Here is a 20,355-nt window from a genome sequence, read left to right as displayed (position 1 = left end):
GTGATTATACTTAAGATAAGGTAAGCAAGCATCAAATAAAAGAACGCAGGTTTAATCATACTGGGATAAAGATTAGATTTAAGATACCTTTTGAACAAAAATAAATATTTTCAATTTTATCAAAACCGTTAAAGAAAAATTAGGTGTCTGTGTTAAGTGTAATTCCATTAGCAGAAACCACTGAACGGATTAAGCTGAAATCTTACTAAAAGATGGCTGTAGTACTAAAGACTACTTTAAGCCTATTCTTTTATAAATATCAACCTAGGACCAAGGCCGGATGTGCTTTCGAAGATCCTAAAAGTAAATATTGATAGGTATCCATGACAACAAATAGATTAACCCCAATGTTTACTTTTGCCCTGTTTATATCTATCATTCATTGCAATGAATATATAGCCTACATTCTATTACACAGCTGATTGTATGAAATCAGAATGGCCTAGTTTGGTAAAATTAAGTGCTGGGATTAAATATCTGGACCAACCACATTCCAATCTTTTGCATTATTCTTCCGTTGCATAGCAACAGGTAAAATTAAAACTAGCAGTCCAGTATCGACTACATCATTTGTTACCATACTTAACGGTTTACGATTAACATCTAATTGGGGGTAAAAGTTATGATTTATGAAGCTAAGTAGTTTTGACAACTGAGGCTTGTTGAAAAATTTCTCAGTGCACTAAACATTGGATACTGACACTTAGTGTATTATTCTTGATTAACTGTAACTTAACTGTGATTGAGCTAATGAATACAAATGATTGTATGATGATTATGTACTAAGATATAACAATGAATGGGAGATGTTGCTTTTTCTGCTGCTTTATGGGTCATTTTGTACAGCCTAGCATGGAAGTACAATCTTATAACTGACCCCTAAATTGATATTTTTCATACAAAACCTCCAAAGACAAAGGAGCATTTTGGTGGATTAAACAATAGAAAGAAAATTCATCGTTATTTTAAAAACTAAAAATAGCTTTATTATCTAAGCAAGTGAAATAGAATACTATTCTAAACCCTTTGATAACAAATAATAATACCCTACTCTATCTAACGACCATATACATTTTGGACTCTTTTTGAACTATAAGAAGTATCCTTCAAAACTCGAGCTAATTTCTTTTTATAAATGGGCCATTTTCAACGGTATGTTGCACACAACACAATTATAGTTCGGCCTGCGCGCTAATGCTAACCAATGCTAGAGGAGGCCGAACTGTAGTGATTGAAAGATTGCTTTTTTCTGGCAAAGGCCTGCATGTTAATTTTCAATGATTCTCTAAAGTTTGCTACAAAAAGTTATATAACAGACTTAATACAATTAGTTTAAAAAATGAGGCACAGGCATAAATTAAATGAGTAAGCAATGAAAATGTATAAATAAGTTTATATATATATATATATGAAAAAAACAAATATTTTACTAACATGTATTTTTTAACTTTTATTCAAATCATCAGAGAGTACAAAACAATGGAAATACAGTAACAACAAACTCATAAAAGCAAACTGGTAGGTATGAAAAGAACATTTTTAACACAATCAAACATTAAATTGTTCACCTAATGGTACAAAATGGTTAGTAATAAATATATGATAGTATCAAACGATTAGGTGACGTCATAAACTAACCGCACATGACCATGCGGACAAACTCCTCGTAGTTGACATTGCCCTGGGAGTCTTCCTGGCCGGACAGTAGCTGTTCTACTTCTTCATCAGTCAGCTTCTCTCCTGTTGGAACAAGGATTCATTAAGTAGTTATTAAGAAGTAAGTTGAAGTTATGTAAACACACCACTGATAACCCAGCAGTCCACATCCCTAGTGAACCCGTACAGTTTATACATTACAATACAGTAGACAAGTACATTGATTGTTAGGGGGGGCCTGGGTCGGATAACTCAAAAGGTCCGTTAAAACTTTAAAAAAATGAGTGCTATTCATTTGGAATTATATAATCACTATTCTGAAGTCTTGCGTGTATTATTTACAAAATAAACTAAGCCTACCCCTATTTCCTTTTTTTCTTAAGTATTGATTAGAAAAGTCACAAATAAACCCAATACACAGTTAAGTTGAATACTTTCAGTGGAATAAATTATAGATGTATGCAAGAGTCAATACAACTCTTATTTTAATACCCTTATATTAATTGATGCTTTTAAATCCAACGTAATACAGCACAGAACTTATTGTCAAAATTAAAGTTACAAATACAAGCACCCATTTTCGTTACAAGACAGGATGTTTATTCTGACTGTAACACCCAGTAGAGTTTAGCATATCGTTCCCATCGCCGAGCGTGTGGGAATGCCGAGATTCCTAGAAAGCGACAGTTAAACCAAATTATAATATTTTACGAGCGATAGTGGATAATCCGACTATCAGTTAATGCAAGGTCGATTATGAGGGGGTCAACTGTACACAAGTGTTATTTATGACTCTGGCTTCCAACTATAGCACTCAATATTTTCTCAACAGTTACACATTGCAATTTTTGTCCTTTTTGGACTTAGCGCTACTTGCAGACATTGAGTCAGGGACAGAGCTCTAGCAATTAGCCTAGAGATAGTCAGTCTGTCTCAGTAAGCATTATAAACAAGAAATTTATGTATTTCAATGTCATGCCTATGAAAATTGAGTATCTCTATGAGAAATACAAGATGTACAATAATATATCTCAAGTTTTTATATTTGGCTCATTTTCTCGATCACTCAGAGTTTCTTAAACTCAGTATCGATTTGGTCTAAAATACATAGACTTTGTAGACAGACACTGTACTGTAATAGCACTAATTAACAAGAACTATCTATACAAGTTATGTGTGAAACTTAACAATGATGACTACAGGGGCAAAGTTAGCCTACATATTTAATTTACGTACACAAGGTGTATATTGTAATATAGCCCTGTTGGAAAATAAAATAGGCTACCCTACCGGCTAATACTTTAAACTGAGATAACTATTTTTATGCAAATTAAAAAAAATACAATTATCTCTTCTGACATAGTAAACCCATAAATAAAAATCCGATTAAGAATTTATATTTTTCCATTAAATAGCATTTGAAATATAGGCCTATTATTTTAAAAATGGTTCAAGTTTATTTTGGGTACTAGTGTCAACCATGAACTTAAACTAGAGGACTGTAATAAAATGTTGATACCCTAGGAAAAATATTATTTTTTTTCCACAACCAGGAAAAACATGCATACAAATCCCATATAGATGATCAGAAATTACACAAAACATCTTATTTAGTACAATTTATCTTCAACTCTGAATACTAAAGAGCACAGCAAAATATACCTCTAAAGTAGCCTATATCTTTTTAATCAAAAGCTCAGAGTGGTTTTAATCTTAAATGATGAATTCAAGTGAAAATCAAGATATTGTGACTTAACTTTCATGAAATATAACTCTTTTTTTACCTAATGTGGTCAGCAAATGACGAAGCTCAGCAGAGGAAATAAAACCGTTTCCGTCCTTGTCGAAGTGTCTCAGTCCTTCAATAAAGTCGTCGGCTGTGTCACTGGAACGAGCCTTGGAAATTGCTTGGTAGATTGGCAAGAACACTTCAAAGCTTATGCGTTCATCTGCAAACAAGTTTCAACTTTAATAGTGGGCACAAATTAAGTTATCCTAGTTAATAATCAATTTCATTTTATTTAACTTGATAAACAATAATTTTATCAAGTAGGAAAATAAAGGAACTTTGAGTTTGTCAGGTAGACTTTCATATCTGTTGTCAAAAACAACCGAATTAGCAGACTATGGTTCTTGTCTTTTCTAATGTCTGACATATTAATAATCCTTTTACGTAAACTTTAAAATAGAATTGAGTAAGCAATACAACACATGCTAAAAAATAGGCCTATACTAAGGTTGTGTATATATACAGGGTGATCAACTCAAGGAGGCCACCATTGGGATATCGGAAACGGTAAGAATTAGAGAAAACTTTAAATGGGGTACATTCCTTTATTTTTTGTGGCAGTTAAAAATATGATTTTATTTTTTCGAAATTCAGCCGCCATTTTCCAAAATGGCGGCCAACTTTGAAATTTCTTAAGGAACACCCTATATTCTATCATGTTTTCGGATAGAAAAGGCAATTTAAAAACCTTTTTATTACTGACATTTTTTCGATAAACCCACTCGTTTAGGAGTTACAGCCTATGGAAAAATGACTTCCGGTGTACATTTTACATCATGTAGCTCCTAAACAAGTAGGTTTATAGCGAAAATGCGAAAAGTAAATGAGTCAAATAAGTCTTAATATTGCATCCACATTCCAAAAAGACCAAAAAATTTGTTAAAACTATTAATTCTATTATTTCAAAAATGGCGGGCGGCAAACTTGAAAAGTGGAAAACTGTGTATTTTATGGTCTTTATGGAATGTGGATGCAATATTAAGACTTCTTTGACTTATTTACTCTTCGCATTTTCGCTATAAACCTACTTGTTTGGGAGCTACTTGATGTAAAATGTACACCGGAAGTCATTTTTCCATAGGCTGTAACTCCTAAACGAGTGGGTTTATCGAAAAAATGTAAGTAATAAAAAAGTTTTTTAATTGCCTGTTCTATCCGAAAACATCATAGAATATAGGGTGTTCCATAAGAAATTTCAAAGTTGGCCGCCATTTTGGAAAATGGCGGCTGAATTTCGAAAAAATAAAATCATATTTTTAACTGCCACAAAAAATAAAGGAATGTACCCCATTTAAAGTTTTCTCTAATTCTTACCGTTTCCGATATCCCAATGGTGGCCTCCTTGAGTTGATTCCCCTGTATATATATTGGGTTTAAGACAAAAACAAATACCTGGCTTGTGTTGATGAGTGAATTTCTTCACGTCAGATTCTGTGGGGTTTTGTCCTAAAGCTCGGAGAGCATCTCCAATCTGAGAGATATGGATTTTGTTGTCTCCCCTACTGTCAAACAGCTGGAAAGCTTCATGGAATTCTGTTAAAACATTTGAAATAAATTAAATAAATATTCAAAAAATTAATACAATGTTTATATTTTATTTTTATATTAATAAAATGCATGCTAAAAATATACCTACACAGTAAGTGAAATACCATAAAATGGTAGAACTAGGATTAGCCTATTCCAGCCACCTGGATATGGAGGAAATAATAAATTTATTGGATAAGGTGTTCTTGGCAAGATATCACTTTTTCAGAAAGAGAAAATAAAGACTAAAGCCCCCCAGTTCACTCCACCTGGATTAAAAACATGATACATAATCATTTCTTGGCATTGAACCCATGGAAAAATTAATACTCACACAACTGCATAACTACATAACTACATAACTATTATTTAGGCGCTTTGAAGGGAAGTTCCCCCACCACTTTAATTTTTTTTATGTATGTATGTTACTTAAGGTAAATTGCCAAATACCGTGACTCACCCATATACCGTGATTCAACTTGTATTTTCCCGCCAATACCAATAATATTGCTGACCAAAGATGTTTAATCTTTATATAAGAAGTAAATTCAACTTTTGGAGTTTATTTTAAATGTCGTTGACGTTTCTTGAAACAGGTGTTTTCCTTAAGGTTCTTAGTGATTCAAACTAGGAAGGAGGTGAGTGGAATAAGCTTTAGTTTAGTATATTTTTATATTACATAGACAATAGACGTATATTTTGAACTAATATGTGTTACTGTTTTGTTATAAACCTATTTTAAGCTGATCATTGAAATTATATTTTAGAAAACTGCATCACGGTGATTAGCAATGTAAGATTGCTATTTTCTAAATACCGTGACAGGATCACGGTGTTTCAAGTGCACACGATATTTTTAAGTTAGCTTAGCTAAAAATAATAATATTTTATAAAATAAGACTATTAAATATGGTAATAAAGTACTTTTGAGTAGGCTTAATTCACTGCTAAAGTCCGATTTCAGTTTGGGTTGTCCAATAAATATGTACAACCAAAATAAATCAACCTCAATTCTTAGGCTATTCCTATTTAACAGACAGGCAAGTTGCAAACGTGGATTAAAACACTTTTAGTTTAATTTTAAGTTCAATAATAATTTTTAATTAGATTTATACATTTTTCTCTTTATTAAATTGGTGTAGGCTACTATAATTTATTGGCATTTTATTAATTTTAATGCATTTAAATGTAGAAAAATCACATCCACGGAAATTAATTATCAGAAAACGATTATTTTTTTCAATACTGTGATCTTCTTGGGTTTATAGTTTTACTTTGTTGATTTCACGTTTTACTAAGATATTTATATTTTAGCCGTATGTTTTGTTTGCAGAACTCCAAGTGAGAAGTTTTCTCTCTTAAATGGACCTATTCCCAAGATGAACTGGCAAGGCCATTCTTGCTATGTTGGGGGCATATGGTGACGGGGCTGGAATGCTACACCCCAATTCCCTCAACATGAGTCATACATTCCATTGGTGGCATACCAACCCAGGGCCGATTTACCGAATAGGCACGGTAGGCCCGTGCCTAGGGCGCAAGGCAATTGGCTTTTTTGGGGGGCGCCAAAAGTTTGGAAAATATAAAAAATTGGTGGTTGTATTTGCATGCGATTGCGGCAAACTTCTAATAATCCCTTGCGGCCGTGTAGACATTCGTAATCATCTCTCGTGTTTGCGGCAAGATTCTTACTATTTTCCGCGGTCGGGTCGTTTAATCATAATTATCGTCTTCCATGATCAAAGTAATATATGAGCATTTCCCACGGTAGTGAGGAGATTATCATCGTCTACCACGAATGAGTTAAAATTTTGACTTTTCCCACGGTCATATGGACATTATCATCGTCTTGCGCGATTGAGGCATAATTCTGATCATCCCACACGGCCCGCGGCCGTGTAAAAATCATTATTGTATCTCCCGCGGTCCTGTAGACATCATAACCGTCTCCCGCGGTCGTGAATACATGGTAATCGTCTCCCACGATTGCGGCAAAATGTTAATCATGTCCCGCAGTTGTGTGAAGATCATCATCGTCTTTCGCGATCGCGGCAATATTCTGATCATCCCTCATGGCCGTGTGTAGACATAAGACATAAGACATAAGACATAAGACATATTTTATTTACACAATACGTTCTTTATAAAGTACATTTCATACATAAGAACAGGTGTTTCGTCATAGTGATGTATTATATAGTAAAATTAATAGTTAAAATAATTAAAATAAACTCATGTAGGATATCAGAGAATTTTTATCTACATTATAGGGTTCTCCAAAAATTCGTCAAGTGAATAGTAGGCTTTCTCAATTATTTTATCTTTTATTTTATCTTTGAATTGAGTAGCATTTAAATTTTTAAGATACAGGGGTAATTCATTGTACAATCTAAGTCCCATATATTGAGGGCTGTTCCTAAAAGTCGTCAATTTGTGATGTGGTAATCTGAAATTATATTTATTCCTTGTATTATAATTATGTGTAAATTTGACTGCATCTGACAAATTTTCCTTAGTGTTATGTATCCAATTTAGAATTTCATTTATGTATAATCCAAAAATGGTGTGAATTCTAAGATTTTTAAACAGGTTTTTACATGATTTTCTCCTTCTTGATTTGGTTAAGATTCTAATAATTTTTTTCTGTAAAATTAGTAGGGATTTGACTTCTGTTGACACTCCCCACAGTATGATTCCATACCTCAAGATGGATTCAACGTATCCATAGTAAACTGTGATACATGTATCCTGAGGTACACAGTTTATCAGGTGAAAGAAAGCAAAAGAAATAGATCTTAGTTTGCCTTTCATCTTATCTATGTGAATCTTCCAATTAATATGAGTATCAAGCAATACACCCAAAAATCTATGAGATTCTACTAAATTTGGAATTTTATCAAGAATTACATTGTTTTTTAAAGAAAATTTAATTATATGAGTTTTGTCAATATTCAGCTTTAAACCATTATCTGTAAACCAATTTTTCATACAATCCAAAGTGTTTTCTATTGATACAATTAAGTTATTTACTGAATCCTCTCTTATGATTGCTGTTGTATCATCAGCAAATAAGATTAAATCTCTGCCAATAGCTTTTGGAAGGTCATTAATAAAGATCAGGAAAAACAGAGGGCCCAATATTGACCCTTGAGGTACACCATAATTAGATAAATTCCAGTTTGACATATGTTTCACACCGTTTTTGGTCACTATTGTTCTATACTTTCTGTTCTGTAAATAAGAGTCTAATAAAGAAAAACTTTTACCCTTTATACCGTAGTCTTTTAATTTAGAAAGCAAAATTGAATGATCTACACAGTCAAAGGCTTTAGACAGGTCACAGAAAACACCAGCAGTAGTTTCAGACCTGTCCAAAGCCCCTGTAACATCATTGATAAATTCAATCAGTGCACTGTTGGTGCTGAATGTCTTTCTAAACCCAAACTGTTTTTCATAAAACAAATCATTGCTGTTAAAATAGTTTACTAGCCGGAAATTGATAACTTTTTCAAATATCTTTGAAAAATTACTTAAAACAGATATTGGGCGGTAGTTATTTATATCGGTTCTAGCCCCTTTTTTGTATATCGGAGTAATATGAGAGTATTTCAATTTTTCCGGGAAAATACCACATTCAAAACATTTATTAATTATATCTGAGAGGGGTTCAGCAATTTTATTTGCTACTGCTTTGATGAGTGAAATGGGAACTTCATCCCAACCCACTGATGTCTTATTTTTCAAAGAAAATATTATTTTTAAAATTTCATTTTTGTTGGTTGGTTCAAAGTTGTACAGTGAACACCCCTTTATATCCACCGATATTTTCATATTTGGATGGACACCCTTTACAATAGGATTTGGCAAGTTTAAGCTATTAACAACATTAAAAAAAAATGAATTAAAAGTTTTGGCAACAACATTTTGGTCTTCAATTAATTCATTATTAGAGACTTTTAATGAAATATGATTGCCACAACTATCCTCTTTTCTAATGCCTAATTCGTTATTTACAACTTTCCACATAGCTTTTGGTTTATTTAATGCATTATTTATATATTTGCTGTTAGACCTTTTTTTAGAACTGTTTACAACTTTACGAAATATCTTTTTATAAGACTTTACATAGTTAAGAAAAATTGGGTCTGTACTGGTTTTGGCTTGCCAATGCAACTCACGCTTTCTTTTGCTAGAAACCTTGATACCTGTTGTTACCCAATCCAATATAACAGTTTTTATCTTAGATTTCTTTTTTACAGCCTTTAGTGGGAAATAATGATTCAACTGCCCTATAAAATAACTCAAAAAATGGTTGTAACTATCATTAACATTACAATTATCCAAACATAATTGACTTTTGTCAATTTCAAAAGTTTTTACATATTCGTTCATAGCATTTTCACTAAAAGTTCTTTTATAAAAAACCTTTTTGTTGTTGTCATTTATCAATTTGTTAGGTAGATTTATAAACAGTGCATTATGGTCAGATACACAAAGACCAATATTATATTTACAGATAACCTTGAGTTTTGTTTGAGTCGCAATGTTATCAATGCAAGTGCGAGAGTTACCTGATATTCTTGTTGGTTCATTGAAGTTTAGATTAAATCCATTACATTCAATAATATCATAGAATTTTGAAATTAAGTTGTTACTTTTGAGAATATCTATATTGAAATCAGAGGCCAGTATGATAGATTTAGTTTTGTTTTCATTTTTTAATTGATTCATTAAAAGTTCTAGTTTAGTGAGGAAAAGCTTTCTTATGTTATATTCTGGAACTGTATAAATTGATACCACTAGTAAATTCATTTCCACAATTTCAACAAATGAACCTTCAAAAATGAAATCCTCATTTAATACTTCCAGGTCTGCTCTTGTTTTAAAGTTAAATTCTTTATGCACTAATATACAAGAACCTCCTCTTTTTTTATTATTTTTTCTTATAAACACATTTCCCAAATTAAAATTATCAAAGGTGTTAAAAATATTAAATGAGTCCTCATTGATCCAATGCTCATTTAGTGCAAAAATCTTAATTTTACGTCCAAACTGTGATAGAAACATATTTAAATCAGCCACTTTACCTGGATTTAAGCCTTGAATGTTCAATGTTCATATGCATAAACATATCATGAACTGATCTCTGAAGTTTCAATAAAGAATTCTCATTGTTAAAAGTACTTTCTACCCTACTACAAAAAATATTATTTACAATAGATGTCTGAAAACAGTGAGTTGTATTACTATTTACATTGGATCCAATAATTGGCTGATTTTTGAGTTTAAAGATGAGGGCACCTCATTCTGATTTTGACCAACCTCAGCAGTCACAACAGAAGCCATAGCACAGACACTTGCATCTGGGTAAGGTAAAACATTGCACTGCTCTGCTACATTCATCACTTTCACTGATGAGCTTGATCTTGATTCCTCACAGCTGGACTCTAGATGATCTGGAGCAACTCCATGGTTAAGGAGATTCTGTTGTAGGGCTGGGCTGGAACAATTCTTTCCTTCTTGTAGATTTTTCTTCAGGGTTGAGAGGTGTACATCCGTAGTCTCCTGGGAAAGCGAACATGAGGGTTGAGTGGCATCACTGTACTCTGCAGCAATAGATGATTGCAGCTTCTCGAAGAAGTCAGAGTGGGAAAGCCCCCTCCACAGTCTTCTCCTTGCAGCTGGCTGTTCATGCGATATGATGTAGACTGTTGCCTTTGTACTTTGTTGAAAATGTACAATATTCTTCACAAAGTGTTCTATTTCTATACAGTCACGAACACATCCCATTGCCGAACAGATGAGGGTCTTCAGATTTTTGTTTTTAAAATCTTCCTTTAGTTGTTCAAAGGCCTCATCATATTCTTGACTTGATGGTTTCCCATTATAATCATTTTTGGTAACTAGACTGTAGATATTGGCGCCGCTCTCCACAACTTGCAAGGTTAATCTTGTATTAATGTAGTCTGTTTTTTTAGGTCTCCCAAACTTATTTTTGAAAGCTACAGCTACACCAGCCGACATATTTCTGTTGCAGTGAAGATCGCCTGAAATGGTGTGGGCAAATGCCACCGTTGAGTCATTTTCAAATTTACTGAACATATTCCCCATGCTGGTTTTCATGACATTGATGTTGAGTGGCCTTATATGTGTAACAGTTGGTGGTTTCTCACTGGGTGTTGGATTAAGTACATCTCTAATCATGCAAGCTATCTTTTTTTTCCCAGACCTATTAAAATGAAGGCCATGCCTAGTATAATGATCACGGGATAACTCATTTATTGGCAAGAAGGCTGCATGATTGAATTTGTCTACTAAATTTTTAATGTCCATGTTGAGGTAGCTTATTCGATTATTTACAGCAGGATTATGGTGTCTGTAAGGTAGACCTGCAACAATTATTTTTGTGTGCGAAGTTTGATTAAGAACTTTCTCAATCATAGCTTGATGATTTTTTTCAGCCTGACTTATCTCGTCATTAGATCCACCAAGCATAATCAAAGTATCAGACTTGGTAAAGTGCTTCGTTAGTCCTTTGATATCCCTGACAACTTCTGAAAGGATGGCATTTGGTTTAAAAATGCAGCTGATATTTAAATCACTTTTGGGCCAGACACTGTTTAGTTCAGAAACTACATGCCTTCCATGGCTGTCTGCTACAATTAGAATTTTATTTCTAGTGTCCGGGGGACTAGTCAAAGGTGTAATTGGGGATTTTAAAGACGAGGGAACAAACACTTTTACACCGGCTTCTTTCTTTCTGTGTGAAGATGTCAATTGTGTCTTCAAATTAATGTTCTCCTGTTCTAGATCCTGCATCTGTTTATTAAGAGATGTGATGTTTCCTTTAACTTTGATCTCCCTCATCATTGACAGCAAGGTATTCTTTTCCGTTGTCAATTGATTATTCAGGACGTATGCAATATATGATCGTTTTCTAATAAGATCAATTTCAGAAATTTGCAATTTACCAAGGGTTTCAGTGTCCAGGTCAGAGCTGTGCTCCACAATATCTAGGATCAAGCTTTCAATCGCTATAATTGAATATATGCCACAGTCATAGTTGTTTAACTGAATTGGAAACGGAATGTGAGTAAAGTCCAAACACTCAAGCTCAAGATATTCATTGAGTTTGTCAGCTACAGTCTTTGCATGTTTAATAACATGATTTACAGAAGAATCAATGTAGAAGGCACACTTTTTGATCCTATCAATCACAAGGACACTCCAATGAGTGCCGCCAGCCTTGTCAAGAGATGTAGCATCATTAATTGGAATAATAAGGTAATTATATTTCTTGAGATTGTGCCCTTCCAGAAAATGTTTATAGTCATCCAAATTTTTTACTATGTGAGCAAGTAGAGGATTCAGTATATGACAAGATACACTGGAAAGCCAAAGTTTTGTGTCTAAAATTTGGAAATATTTTTGTAGTGTGTCATCAGAAAGCCAGCTTCTAGACAGTAACTCACAACATGATGCTATTACAACAGATGATGTATCAGTTTGAGTTGAACATGAACTGGGAACATTGCCAACTCTCGGAGAATTAACACCCACCTCCTGCAGTAATGAATGAGTATCACTTGCTCTACTTGGAGTTGTTATTGTGGAGTCATCTAGAGTAGAATCTGTACTTTCCTGGTCAATACTGGTTGCGGAATCACTTGCAGAAGGACTATTTGTTCTTGTGGTCTTCTTAGTTGTGAAATTGAAATCTTCTATATTATATGGAAGTTTTTTATCTTCAATATAGGCCATGAGGGATTTTTTTGAACGAAAAATCCTGCCTTTTGGGGATTTAATACAAATATCTACTTTGCCAACACTTAAACCTTTCTGTCTTGCATGTTCCTCTCTTATCCATCCTTTAGGCAATGGCATTTTAAAGCTTCTTTAATTAAAGCACAGTTTAAGAAATACAATATGGGTCCAAAATATTTGACATTTAGTGGGTTTAAGTAAAAAAGTATTTAACAACTCATGAATCTCGTAAAAGTATAACTATATAATTTCAACAATGTAAGGTAGTTCTTGTTATATAGTATAAGCCAGACATCCGATACAGAGCTACATGGAAACTAAAAGTGCAGAGATTTTACTCCATGCATAACACAGCAAAAGATGACCTGTCAGTTTGTCAAGTTGTGTTTAAACATGAAATAATGTCAGCAAATATTAAAAGTTCAAAATATTGAAATTTTTATGAAAGGATTACATTAAAAATACTTCAATTATTTTTATAGTCTATTCTACACTTCACTCACGGTAAGTTGAAGGTTATGTTGTACTACTTTACCTAGGCCCAGTACTTGAAAAACTAATGATTTTAAGTCAATTATGGGCACCACAAATTAACCAACTTCACTTCTTAACAGGCACTTTTTTTCCCCCATATTATCGACATATTATCGTCTCCCACGGTCACGGAAACTTCACTGTTGTCATGCGCAATCACGGTAAATTGAAAACTCCAGGTAGAAATACAAAATTCACACATTTTCTGGTTCAAAAAACTCCCGCATGATTCCCGGTCGGTACACCCGTTGACCGTATATAAGTTATCATATTTATTAGTTGTAAATTTAGACATAGGCCCAGGGCCGTCGCGTGGCTTTTTGGCGCCCGGGGCGGGATGTTGCCAGGCGCCCCCCCCCCCCCCCAACACTCGATAAGTGATGATGTCGCTATCTTTGTTTTAATCCCCAAAAACAGACACCTAAAGGAACTGAATCACCTTACAAAAGTACTAGAGTCAGGAATCAGGGATTGATTATTAGGGATAAATTAGGCCTACTTAAATTTTGTATGCAAATCTTTTTTAATTGATGATAACCAGATCCCTATTAATGTAAGAAAATGTTAAAATATATAAAAAGTACTATACTGTATATGTTATTAATTAATACAACAATTAACAATTAAAACAATTATGACAAAAATATGCCTAGCGTATTAAATATATAGATAACTCGTCAAACTAAGCTGGCAGCTCAGCTGAGACTGCCGTAGAAGAAAGGAGTGATTGGGGTGGGGGTGGTTCCCAAGGTCAACCGTCGGCCGGTCGGGCGAAATAAAAATAGAATACGGCAGCTACGTGTACAGAGCAACACCGCGAACCGCGACATTGCAATATTAAGATAATTAAGACATTGCAATATAAAGATAATTAAGTTGGGACAGAGCCTTCAACTCCACAGTGGAGTTGATTGCTTAGGCTATTATTACTAAATTTAATTCAAATAAATAATATTTATTTGTTCAATAAAGGCATACAACTTAATATTCAACATTCAGTTGTAAACACACACAAATAATAGAACTAGTATTCGTGGTTGTACATAACTTTCCAAGATATGTTATGTGCATCTAACTTTTTTAAATTTTGTTGCATTACTTTTGCCGCGGCGCCCCCCTGACAGCGGCGCCCAGGGCGGTCGCCCTGGTCGACCCACGCGACGGCCCTGCATAGGCCTATTTAGTTTGTAAACTGTTTATTGAGCATATACAGTTGAACCTCGTTTGTACGAACCTCGATAAACCGAATTCCTCGATAAGACGAATTTTTCTTAATCCCCTTGACACTTTCATATAGGTCAATGCTAAAAACGCCTCTATACAACGTAGTAATTAAGTTAAAAACCTCCATAAGACGAATTTGTTTGTGACATGGACTAGGACTGATTAACCTCTATACAACGAATATTCTTAGCACAAAACCTCTACAAGACGAACGTGACCTCTATAAGACGAATTTATCATAATCTTAACCTCCATAGTACGTAGTTTGTACTCCAAACAGAAGCTTGTCTCTACATGAAACCCCCACCCATCCCTCCTCCTTCCTCAGTCATTGTTTTTGGAGAAACCTTGGAGCGAGGAGAAACCTCTATAAGAAGAATAACAGCAGCATTAAACCTCGATAAAACGACCCTCTTTATTAAGAATACCTCTATAGTACGAATTTTTCCCGTACCCCTTGAAATTCGTCTTATAGAGGTTCAACTGTACTTGCTAAATTTGAGGTTTGAGACATTACATTTATAGTCCCGTTTCTGAAAAATTTTGTCATAGTGAAGAAACGATTTAATTGCCACATGAAAAAGGTGCAGCGGCATTATATATAAAACACTATAAAATATGTATTTATTTATATTCTCCTTTATAACTACCTATATATATATATTCATGTAGAGGAATAAATTTACTTTCATTTTAAATAGTTGGTATTTTGGTTTATGTGTTTGAAAAATAACATACATGTTTGAATAAAAAAATGTTTTTTTTCTAAAAAAATATAAACATTTATAAAAGTAATAAAGATTTATAGTATAGGCCCTAGTAATGATCATTTTCCATGAACAATTCTTACTTCATTTAATTTATAATGATATTGCCTCTACAAAAATGTGTAAACTTTTACAAAATTTCTTGAAAAACTTTTATTTGGTTTAGGCCTATGCTTGAAATTTGCAGCACAAAATCATGGAATTTGCCATTTTTTGTTTTCAGGTCATAACTTTCTACAAACAAAATAGTAATTGAAATAGTTTTACATTTCCATGTAGGGAAATAAATTCAAAACATTTTGTAAGTATATCTTGTATTTTACATAAAGAATATTTGGTTCATGCAGCAAAGTTTTATACTTTCAAAATTTTTCTTCATTTCATTACAAACAATTCAATAATACGGTACACGGTTCAATAAGTTTGCTCTGTTGGTATAGTTTATAGGCCTATGAATTTTCGAAAATATGACTGCAAAACCACCAAAAATGCCTTGCCACTACAGAGTTCGCCCATTGCCAGCTGGAGGGTTAATGGAAATACAAGTTATCCTACTTGCACAATATTTTCTGGCATAGGCTGGCCAAAATGTTTTATGATGTTATACAAGCTAGCAAATATGAAATATGATAAAAAATAAGAGTAGGCATATATTTTAGTGAATCCCATTCCTGATAAGCATCACTGCATATTAAGAATGAGGCCTAGCTGATTTATGTAGTCAACCAAAATAATATTAGGCTATTAATAATTAATAATATTATTTCCACAAGAGTTAGAATGCTATAAGTTAGACGGGGAAGGCTTGAGCCCATTAGGAAAAAAGTAAGTACTTCTAAACAAGCTTCTAACATACCACAGGGAAAAATATTAGTCAGCAAAAAATGTTGCAGCAGGCCTAAGTTACGTTATATAGCCTATCATAAATATAAAAACTATGTAAACTATAAAAACTATGTAAACTATAAAAACTATGTACGTACTCAAAGCAAGACTCAAAAATGCCAAAACTTAACATCATCTCTTTATTTTTGGCAAATATTATAAAAATCAAATATTGCCATTAGAGCAAAAAAACAGTAGGCCTAAATATTGAGTTAATTCATTAATCTTTTGGATGAGCTAATTCTATCAAAATCATTTTGAGTAGCCGAACATTCAGAAAATATTTCCCTACATATGTTTTAAAAATTCAACATATTTACCTTCCATGGAAGTCATAACTTTATTGACATTCTCAAACCCATACATCTTGATGACTCAGAGATAGGTAGACCAATAGTTTTAAGAAAAATACCTGACTAGGCCTAATGTAATATAGGGCTACACCTACAAGGCACTTTTGAAAGAGTCACTGCAGTATCACAGGTAAGAGTGAAGCTTGCTTACTTATATCAACCAGTGAGCAAAAGTAACCTTTCTTGCCAAATAAGGAATTCTTGGTCAAGCAATGCCATACAAGTACTTTTGACCCCATTCTGAACAAGGATTTTACAAAGTATTACTCACCCGCCAACTGGTCTTCTGAATAGGAAGCCTAAAACAAAATGAACCGTATTATCAGTTAAGATATTACATAGTTGATTGAAATAAAAGCAATATTTGCAATAAATCATAATATTATCAACATTAGAGTAATAAAGATATATTTACCATTTTCGAGAATAATGAACAATGTGACAACTGGAACTGTCAACTAGATCTTTCTTTGGTTAGGTCTAGGTACGTGCAGGGTGCAGTTTACAAGTATGCCAACGGAATTTGCAAAGAGAAAAAACAGTGATGTGTATACGTATCTTTATACGTGTATACGTACATACGCTTGGTAAAATTGGGAAATATATTAATTGGATGCATACAAAAGTAAAGCATAAATTATATTTCTAGTCATGAAGTTCAAGGCTTATAGTTATTAATTATACATTGACACAGATAACTTATATACATACACGAACACATATATACATAATCTATGATACTAGTTATTCTTGTGAAAAGAGTATAATCGTGGTATAATTTTAAAGAGATAACGCTCATGGAGCTTATTTTAAGATTTGAATTATTATTAGGGCCTACCTACACGACAATTTTGGATTACTTAAGTTATTACAATATCGATATGCGTTCTGCGTTGTACGAGTTCATACTCTTTAGCCAATCCCAATTTATTTGATTTTAAACAATGCTACAAAACAGCATAATCGAATTACATTGTAACATTAACTACGCAAAAGAATGCAGATCTGGGGATCTTTATAAAGCAGCAGCCGGTCCTAGACGCCTAGAGATAATTCAGCAGGATCACCAGCAGCTAGAGATCATTATTCCTTTACCTTGATGAAAGTAACCGTAGACCAGTAGACTGAAATGGGCCTTGTCGTAAAACTCAAAGTATACACACACTCAAAAATTAAAACCACGGTCCTTTAAAATTGAATCAGTTTTAGAAGTTTTCCTGCAGACTGTTAAACACCTTGAAAGAGCAATACCTAAAAGACTTTAAATTTTTTGCCAGCCTAAATCGGGGGGCATTTAGTAAATCTTTTTCTTGTGTTTTGCCGATGTACTCCTTGAATACAGCTCATGCTCTGTCTCTTTACACCACAACAGGCAGTCTGACATATACAGACAAGAGAAAGTCATTAGGTTTTCATAATTCTTTGAACAGTGTGGTCTGCAATAATCATGCTGATTCCCTCTACTCCTAAGATTATCCTAACAGCCTCTTTTTGCCTGATGAAAATGTTATACCTTCTGGCATGCATGTCTCCATAGGAGGATCCCATGCACAAGTATTCTGTGGTAAATGCAAAATAAACGAACCTCACACATTCAGCAGTTAGACTGTCCTGTAGTCTAGTCACCTTATAAATAAATTACTCTGCTGCCTCTTCAGAACCACTTCTATGTTCATTCCAGTCTAACTTTGAGCTCAAGTGGAAACCCAGTAATTTGGCCACATCTTGATCCTCACTATCCTCTTTAAATTAAAAATCACAGTTGCTTTTTTGCCTCATTTAGTGCCAACCATTAGCCTGAAACCAGACCTTGGCCTCACTGTATGCCAACTCTATCTCCTCCCTCACTGAGCCAAAATCCGCTCCCCTGGAAATGATGGTCGTGTTGTCACGTAGATAATAGTTCTACCCGATATACAGGTCATCAACATCACCAAAAACAGCAATGATCCTAACTTGGACCCCTGTGGGACGCCCATACACATTATTCAACCCAGAGTCCCGGGCCATCGGCCACCACCACCTGCCTTCTCTTCTTGAGGAAGCTTGCCACCATCAACCTATATTGGCCTGATCAGACACCCCAGACTCTCCAGCTTCCTTAACACAGTTTCATGGCTAAGGCAGTCTTCGACATGTCACCAAATACCGCTTCCGCACCACCTCATATCCATCACATCAGATATGAAAGTGCAAAACTGGCACACAGCATTCACACAGTTGATCTTACTCTCCTTTAAGCAAACTGCTGGCAACTTAGCAGCCTCCTTGTTTCTAGAGAAAAGTCAGATGGTGTAACATCACCACCTCAGGCACCAGAAAAATTAGCCTATAACTGGAGGGGGAATCTCGCGGGGACTCATGTATACCGGGACCAAATCTGTTTACAAACTTCTGGAAAAATCCCCTCTGCGAGACATCTGTTAATAAGGTGAGTCAGCGGTGGAATTATATCTGAAAGGATCTCACATACAATTTTATTTGAGAATGCAAAAAAATCTTTAAGCAGCAAGACCTTAAAATTCTTCACTAATTTTCTTACTTAATCACCATGTTCCATCTGAAAACATCTAGTCCTCTGTAAACTTTATTGGCCGCTAAGAGTATATCCTACACAATAAATGCCGGACCCTGCTCATTAATCTCCTTCACTGAATCTACAAAGTAACTATTTAAGATGTCTGGATTTATTTTACATGCAAGGTTCGCTCCCTCTCTGCCACTTTCCATTCAAATAATTTCCCAAGCTGCCTTTATTTGATTAGGGGCTTCCAGAATTCTCGAAATACAAATTGCCTTCTTAGTTGCAGAGCATTCCAGTCAATATCTCCTCTTCCACATAGCTTGCCTTGTCATCAACCCTATTGGTAGCTTTGTAAATACCATATAACATTACCACTCACTTCCTCACCTGAGCAGCAGCAGGAACTAGACGTCTGGAGATCTGGCAAACTTCATATAGCTTAGCATTATTTACCCCATTTTACAACTAAAAATCGTGATATTTCAGTTATTTGTTATTCAATCTTTTTGAACTTGGTTTTGTTTGATAAGAAATTTTAAATGATAAATGTGTTTTTACATCTTTTAATTGAATCAAGGTAACTTTTTTTAAGATGGGTCCCTTATACCTTAATATAAATACAAAGTTTCATAACGATTGGTAAAACAATCCAAAGATTAAAAAATGTATGTAAAAATACACAGCAGTTTTGGAAAAAGTGTTATTCTTGATTTTCTCTTTATTTTGACCTAAGGAATCACCAAGTAAATCATGTCCCCCCCTTTTTTGAACACCCTGTATAAAAGGTTACTTACCTTTTCCATATTTAGTCTTTAATAGTTTTCAGAGGATTACTTGTTTTGGGTATTATGAACCACTGTCAAATTCAACGTCAAATTGAAAGTTGATCAAATCCGACAGGCATCGATGTTAACAAACACATATTGACTCGTACCAGTAACATAAAAAAAAACATTTAAAACATTTAATAAACCAACAGTAGGCCGGAGTCACTGAAAATTTACAAAAAGACTGACACAGGTTATATGACGCCATTGAATATAAATGTAATGTTTATATACTCAATGATTGTATATTATTATTATATTATAACGTTACGTTTATACTCAATGATGACGCACACGAGGCAACTTTTATGTTATTTTGTCCGAGTACAAGATCACATAGACACTATGTGTTGTATCGTGATATGGACAAGGTGCATCCTTTTATATAGGCCTACTTTGAATTCTCAGTCGTGGTGGCAAGAATTTATGTTGAATACTTTCTTTACCTTTATTTGAGCGCTTTTGCTGAACTAAAGTTTGAGAATAGGGAGAGAAGAAGTTAAAC

The 20,355-nt window shown here is 34.0% G+C and overlaps 1 protein-coding gene across 2 annotated transcripts; it reads right to left on the bottom strand.

Moving 5' to 3' along the window:
- Positions 1-1,373: 1,373 nt before the first annotated feature.
- On the bottom strand, positions 1,374-17,016 carry LOC128998536 (myosin-2 essential light chain). Of its 2 annotated transcripts, XM_054424709.1 has the most exons (5): positions 16,915-17,016; positions 16,771-16,798; positions 4,838-4,978; positions 3,441-3,605; positions 1,374-1,740 (listed from the first exon to the last, which is right to left on the bottom strand). In XM_054424709.1, exons 1-5 carry the CDS (start codon positions 16,915-16,917, stop codon positions 1,634-1,636), a joined length of 444 nt encoding a protein of 147 aa, XP_054280684.1. In that variant the 5' UTR covers positions 16,918-17,016; the 3' UTR covers positions 1,374-1,633. The 2 variants fall into 2 exon arrangements, with proteins under 2 accessions (XP_054280684.1, XP_054280682.1); XM_054424707.1 differs by lacking the exons at positions 16,771-16,798; positions 16,915-17,016 and adding an exon at positions 16,467-16,647.
- Between the last annotated feature and the right edge of the window lie 3,339 nt (positions 17,017-20,355).

This window comes from Macrosteles quadrilineatus, unplaced genomic scaffold (assembly GCF_028750875.1).
Source record: "Macrosteles quadrilineatus isolate MER2022 unplaced genomic scaffold, UCM_ALF_1.0 Scaffold_7__1_contigs__length_78375512, whole genome shotgun sequence".
NCBI lineage: Eukaryota > Metazoa > Arthropoda > Insecta > Hemiptera > Cicadellidae > Macrosteles > Macrosteles quadrilineatus.
This window is presented reverse-complemented; position numbering and strand designations above follow the sequence as displayed.

Excerpts from the sequence above, each read along its gene's own strand:
- LOC128998536 (XM_054424707.1), bottom strand. The coding sequence starts at position 16,512 with ATGTATGGGTTTGAGAATGTCAATAAAGTTATGACTTCCATGGAAG. Across the intron at positions 3,606-4,837 it reads CACTCATCAACACAAGCCAG|ATGAACGCATAAGCTTTGAA; the intron begins GTATTTGTTTTT and ends ACTTGTTTGCAG. Across the intron at positions 1,741-3,440 it reads TCATTTGCTGACCACATTAG|GAGAGAAGCTGACTGATGAA; the intron begins GTAAAAAAAGAG and ends TTGTTCCAACAG.